This window comes from Corvus brachyrhynchos, unplaced genomic scaffold, assembly GCF_000691975.1.
Source record: "Corvus brachyrhynchos isolate BGI_N302 unplaced genomic scaffold, ASM69197v1 scaffold200, whole genome shotgun sequence".
Taxonomy (NCBI): Eukaryota; Metazoa; Chordata; class Aves; order Passeriformes; family Corvidae; genus Corvus; species Corvus brachyrhynchos.
The window spans coordinates 8,124,962-8,131,925 of NW_008236184.1; the positions used below are offsets into that span (position 1 = coordinate 8,124,962).

A 6,964-nucleotide genomic window follows, 5' to 3' on the forward strand; every position below is an offset into this window, starting at 1 on the left:
TGAAGCTGTTCTATACAAACAATGCAGCTGAGTTTCTTGCCTTGCATGGTTATGGTGGTCGACAGAGGCATTTGATAATAGGATCAAGTCACAGTTTATCTTGTTTGTGTATAATTTGCTGTTCCTTCTGTCTTGGCTCTAATTTCAGGGTATTGAATGCTTTCCTGGGGTTGGGAAAGTGGCAGGCGTTGCCACAGAGAAAAAAGATGACACAACAGCAGCAAGGACTCTAAACTCACAAGGTCCTGAAGAGGAGGGCTTGGAACAAGGTGCAGGCAGCGCTCAGCAAAATAAAGGACTCAGGAAAAGACCAGGTCCTGGAGACTTAGCTGGAGACAAGGCCACCAAACAATTTAAAGCTACACCATAATTGCTATTTCAAAAATTAGCAAAATTCAGTATGATCTTAAAAATTGTAATTGATTGTTCTTGATTTGTAACACTGGAGAAATTTCTTCAGGTAAGATGAAAATTTTTGCAGCACATGCTCTCCATTTTATGTTTTGTTTTAAATAAAGCTTTTATTTACTAAATGTCCTTTCCTTTTTCTTTTCACCAAGCAATTAAGTAGTAGCTGAGCCTAGTTATTTCCCTGCTCTGAAAAGATTTTATTGGATTGCATGAGGTGTCCAAAGGGGAATAATTGGAGGGCTTGTAGGTACTGATGTAAAAAGATATTTCTATGGAAACCACATCCTGCATTATGGAAGAAAGATACCACAACACACGTTGGTATCAGAATGACAGTTGTAACCTTCCTTTCAGAGTGAACAATTGATCCTCAATTGCTTTCATTTGAGCTTTTCTAGCAGAAAAATCTGCCTTAAACCCTGTGGTGGACAGGATGGCACACAAAGGCCATTCATGCAGGAAAAGTTTGGTGCAGAGAAGAAGAGTGAACAAGCTACAGGCATTAAACTGCCTTTCAGTTCAGGCACTGTGATAATTCTGTGTGCAAGCTCAGGTTGTAGAACTTCATGTAGATTCCATATTGCATGTTTTATTTCCTGTAGGCTCTTTTCTAATGTTTTGCATTCAATTAACTTGGAAATATAGCATATTTCACTAGATTACTCATGTTGTGGCTTAGTAAAGAAATTTTGCTCTTTTACCACAGGCTGGTTCTGTGTTAGAATATTTTAATTTTTTTTTAGTGGGGAATTTCAAAAGCCTGAATGTTGTGTTACTGAATTACAGGTGAAACTGGTAAGATCTAGTCCAGTGGAAGAGAAGGCTTGGCAAAGAGGTGAACAGCAGGAGGATCTTGATAATCCTGAACAGATCCAGTAGCCTGTAATTCTTAAGTGGCTGCCTCAGAGCAAGGAGAGGTAGTTGTTTCTTTCCAGAAACTAATCCAGTATTACCAGGGAGACAGTTCTGTAGGCAGGCATTGTAGGTACACTGTAGGGATGTATATTTTTCTCCCTGTACAGCATAATTGCTCACACATAGCCCCATCGCCCTGTTTTTGTTTAAGGTTGTGATTTAATGTAGCATTTATTCATGTATCCAAGTAACTCCTTCCCCGTTGAGCTGCTCTGTAAACCATATGCCTGAGATACAGTGAAATCAGACCTTCCTAAGCATCTCTTAAAAGAAAAATAAAAGAAATGCTATAATTGGAACTTACAAGTTTTTGCCAAGAGAATTAAAACACTGGATTGTGTGCCAGCCTTTATCACGTTGCTATGGTTCTCTTGTCACAAAGAAAGTGCATTTAGGACTAACTTCAAAGTCAGTTGATCTTAAGGTTGTTGGAAAGTCACCAAGAGCGTGCTGTAAAGACTGCTAGAAACTCTGTGTCCTCCTGTGCAGCAGCCTATATTGTTAAATGTATGGTTAAATACATACCTTTTTCTTTAAAAAAAAAATACTGTATTTGTGAGGAGTTGCAATACCAGTTGCTTTGAACTATGTTAGAAAATGATTATATCTCTGCTCATGAGAGCTGGTCTGGAGTTGCAGTAGCCTGGCAAGCTGGCCTCATGTCCAGTTTGCACATTATATTATAGTGGCAGATTAAGGAAAACTGGGGTTGTTCCAGCAAGTGAGAAACATTGAGAATTTTAATCTGAATTAGGTCTTTCAACAAAATTTTATCCAAGAAGGCCCCAAGAAACTCTCTGTGAATTTGTATTAGAATAAAGGAGATATATAAGGTACTGTCTACAATGGGAAAATGACTAATTAGATTACATTCATTCTATATCTGGAGACACTTTGAGTTAGAGGATAAAACCATCAATTTTTCAAAATCCCCCGAATGAATTTCTGTTTTACCTATTACCAGTGATCCACAGCTACATTAACAGCCACTTTACTGGCTGTTCTCACAGAAACGTTGCTTCTTTCCTCTGTGTATGAATCTCCTTCCTTGATTTTGTTTAGGTTTTTGTTTTCTAAGTATCTCTTTGTGTTCTAAGTATCAAAAAGTCTCATGATGACAACTGGGCATCTCACAGAGGTAAGTAAAGGTGCGTTTGCTGAGGTTGTGGTGGCAGGTGCTTGGTACTCTCTAATCAAACAAAGAGATCATCCTCCTCATCAAAACTTGTGACAGAGCCAGGAATTCTGAGGTCCTACTTAAGTGTACTGAAATCCAGGGCTGCAGGTTCCATGAGGACAGAGGCTTGCTCCATGTTATTTCTGACTTACAGAACAATTAGTCTGAATATTGATTTAGGTTGTTTTTGTTGTTGTTGTTTTGGGGTTTGGGTTTTTTTTTTTTTTGTTGTTGTTTTTTTTTGTTGTTGTTGATGTTATATTGGTGCTTTAAGGTATCTGATTAATGCAGAGGCTTGGACCTGCAACTCATTCTTAGCAGTCTGAAGCTCTGCTTAATGAGATGAGAAGAATCCTAAGAAGGTCTGAAGCAGAAACAAATCCAGTATTTTCACTGTCTTAATAGAACGGAGTGGGAAAAATACACCCAACAGCACAAACATATTTTTTTCTCTCAGTGGAAGTTCTGTTCTTTAAAAGAAATCTGCATTTACTTAAGGATAGGATGCTTTCAGAGTGCTGAAAAAGGTTGGCAAAGGCTCGAAAGAGCATTCCAGTTCTTGGAGGGAAGTTTTCAAAACCTCGGATTTAATCTCTTTCTGAATCTACACTTTGGTTGTGATGAGACACAGTGATGTTTCTGCTTAGGAGACAAGGAGGTGAGAGTGTGTCTGTGTGAGAGGGGTGGCAGATCTGCTGAGAGGGAGTTTGTACCTATGGTTCTTACAAGCAGAGACACTTAAGTCTGGCCTGCAAGTAAGATGTTAGACATAAAGATTAGTGTTAGCAGTTATCTGGTGGGTGTGTGCCAACTGAAAAAAGGATTTGATTTGCTCTCAAGACAAATAAACATATGGATTTTAAGACTAGAAATTTCATTACATTAATCTGTCATGATGTTTCACATAATGTAAGCCAGACAATTTCGTGCATGGTTGCTGTGTCAAAAAATCATTGGTTTTGCTTGAAACAGCCCATTTTTTAGAGGGATTGTTTTGCTTTGGCAGTTTTTGATTTTCAGATGTTGGGCAGTGGGAAATCTGCCACATTTGTTGGCAAGTTGTTCTAAAGTTTTGTCTTTACAAGTACATCCAGTTTCTTTAGTCTGAATTAATTTTGTTTCAGTCTCCTGTGATGGATTTTGCTTTTCTGTTTAACACTGAGCTGTGCCTCTGGTACTCTCAAGACACTTTTAATGTGGGGATGGAGACTTGTGGTCCGTCTTGACATCAGTGAAGAGCACTGGTATTTGAATCTGCCTCTCTGAGGCAGCTTTTCCTGACCTTGCTGCATTCTTCTTGTCCTTTCAGATAGATTTTCAATTTTTCAAATTCCTCTTAGGAACCGAAACATCATCAGAGCCCCTGTTCTGGTCCCAGTCATGCTGAGCAATGCGGGGCTGCCGTGACCTGTGGTTGTAAATCATGACAGGATTCTCTTCTGCTTGTGGATGACCATGCACTGTAAAACTCAACTGACCTGTTTTGATGTGTGTGATGTCTGCGCTGAAAATGCAGCCTTTGCAGCGTCACCTGTCTCAGTACCACGAGATGGCACCATTACCCTATTACAAAGTTACCATTGCATTGGTAACTTTGTCGTCATCTCTTGGGGCTGGGGACTGTGCCCGCGGTTTAAATGCATCCCTGGTTGGCTTGACTTCCTCGGGAAGGAGGATAACGGTGTGGTAAAGCTTGTCTTGTGTTTGTCATTCAGGCTCATTTATCTGTGGAGTTTGTCTCCAGTGGGCTCCAGGATGATTTTTTTCAAATATTTGTGAAGTCAAGGTGAGGTCAGAGTAGCACAAAATGCAAATTGCACCCAGATTTTGCCCTTTTGTACTCGTCTCTTCAGGAACCCTGCATGTGACTTTCTGTCTTGTATCTCATTGTTTCCCAGCAGATGATTCTGGCTCTGTTGTGCAAAGTTTTTAGATGTTTGGGAATAGAAATTAACACTCAATACCCACTTTTTACTTGTATGACTTGATTCTGAGAAGTGAGCTATCCAAAAGTCTGCCTAATAAGTAGGTGCCAAAGTAGAACAGAATCAGGGATGTTCAGATTCACGTTTTAGTGTCCTTTCCTATGGATGAAAAAGGGAGGGAACAATGTAAACTTCATCTGCCTGGATACTTCCTAACATTTGCATATTAAGGATGTTGCAGAAAAAGGGGAAAGTAATGTGTCCAAATTGAATTCTGCTTTGTCAATTTTGTTGCTCAACTGCATAAACAAAGAATGCATCCAGCTGTAGTTCATTGTTTGGTACTGACTTAGGCCTTCTTTTATGTATTTCTTGTTACAGATGAGCACGCAATAAAATTTAAGTACATGGGAAACAAAATTAGGAGCTTGTAATTGGCCTGCTTTGGAATTTGTTTCCTCTTGCAGTCCAGCTTGATGGTGAAGTCCCAGTTTAATCTCCTCTATTTGCATTAGACTTTATTGACGTTTTCTGTTTTGAAGGTTGTTGGGTTTTGGGGTTTTTTTTGGTGGTGGTGGTTTTTTAAGAAGTCTTGTGGTTTTAATTTAAACTGAAGGCTCCATTTTTGGAAGATCAATAAACTCCATCTGGAAGAATTCTTTTCTCCCAGCCACCTGACACTTAGATGAAGTAGAACTTTTTTTTTTTTTTTTTTTTTTTTTTTTGCATTCTCAGGGAGGAGATCAGAGGTTGCATTCACCATGATGAGTGCATTTGGGGATGTCAGTATTCATTCACCAACATTGGATTTGTAAATTAATAGCTCAGCCTCTCTGGACTGTGGTATGTTAAAGGTCAGTGACCACGAGAGGAGAAACACTTCAGAGCTGTGTGTGCCCTCTGGTCAGCACAGTCAGGGAGGAGATCAGAGGTTGCATTCACCATGATGAGTGCATTTGGGGATGTCAGTATTCATTCACCAACATTGGATTTGTAAATTAATAGCTCAGCCTCTCTGGACTGTGGTATGTTAAAGGTCAGTGACCACGAGAGGAGAAACACTTCAGAGCTGTGTGTGCCCTCTGGTCAGCACAGTGGCCTTGGCTTAATGGCTTTAATTTCATGCTGCTTTTAAAAGATACAGATGTGCAGCATTCCTTCAGTCCTCCTACCTGGAACCAGTAATCCTGTCCCAGCTTTCTGCAAGGAGTGGGGAGGGAGAAGAGAAAAACCCTTCCTAAAAGGATTAGTCGAACTGACTAATTTTGTGAGTTTCTCTTTGCTTGGCGTGTCCTCTCTCATCAAAGCCTTTGATAAGTATCTTAACCAAGATGCATTTTGGTAAATGCTGTCTTCAAGCCTCACGATATAAAAGAGCCTTCTGATTCCCCCGCCCTCTCCAGATCTTGGGGCTGGTTCAATCTTTTTTAAAGCTATTTCTCTTGTGCTGCATGCAGAGCCCATCTGCTGTAATACAGACTGAAATGCTGCTTTTATCCTTGTTTGCGTAGAAGGTTGATGGGTAAATCAATTGGAGTGAAAGACACATTGTCCCTCTTTGCTCTATGTCACAAGCACAAATATCTTCCTTTTAAAGTGTCTCTTGGTAGAAGGCAAAGCCTTTGGCACAAGCCACCTCTGCTAGTTTGACCCCTTTTGTGCATCTGGGATGGAGGAGCAGCTCTGAGAAGCACAGAACAAAACCAGCAAAATAGCAAGAGAAAAGGTCAAGAAGGGGTCTTGCTCCCTGTAGACATCAGAAGTTTCTGCAAGATGATATTTAGCATGTCCTGCCTGAACAGTTAAGGCATCAAAGACACGAGCACTTCGATAGGTAATATCCTCATGAGTTGTCAGATAGATTGCAAAGCACGTTGCTCTGCCATGCTGGGGATGGGAGGGAGGGACCTTATGTCTTTCTAGTCGTTGAGGTAACTGAGAGCTTCAGAGAGCCTTTGCTTCCACAGATGGATATTCCATGCTGTGCTCTGTCCTTGCCTGGCTTTTGACTTACAGGCCTAAGCTCACAGAGTGATGTTGTGGGCCTACAGAGGATGGGGAAGGCAGGTTTCTACCAAAGACAGAGCTGACATCAGTTCCCAGCAATAGAAGTGCTTGATTTTTGCCTCTGTATTTTTGCCTGGTTGCAGCCTTGCAGTGACTTACTCCCAGGCCAGTCAGTCTCTTTGATGCAGTGTAATTACAGTGACAGAGATGATTCCAGCAATGGGATCTGAAGGGGAGGTAACACATACTTGGATAGTTCACCTCTCAACATAGCAGGGTCAGGACAACCAATATTGCCTGTCCTAGTCAAGGGAAAAGGTCATTGGTATTAGAAATCCAGGAGGCAGACAGTGTCCTACTGCTCAGGACCTGGAAATGCAGGGAAATACAAGCCTTGCAGCTTTGAAGCTGGATTATTCCCTATATTTGTGGCAGTGGATTGGTGTAACTCTGATCAGAAAGAATCCTCTCTGCCAAATCCCATGGGTGAGCCCCTTGTTTCGTCTGCAATTTTTGCTGCTCAGGCACA

General features: G+C 40.9%; 1 protein-coding gene across 1 annotated transcript in view; it reads left to right on the forward strand.

The window, feature by feature from the left end:
• FAM169B (family with sequence similarity 169 member B) overlaps positions 1–533 on the forward strand; it is a 24,765-nt gene extending 24,232 nt beyond the window's left edge. The window contains exon 9 of the mRNA XM_017736716.1: positions 149–533. Within this exon, the coding sequence (XP_017592205.1) occupies positions 149–370 (222 nt within the window). The 3' untranslated portion in view covers positions 371–533. The remainder of the gene's footprint in view (positions 1–148) is intronic.
• The last annotated feature ends 6,431 nt before the right edge of the window (positions 534–6,964 follow it).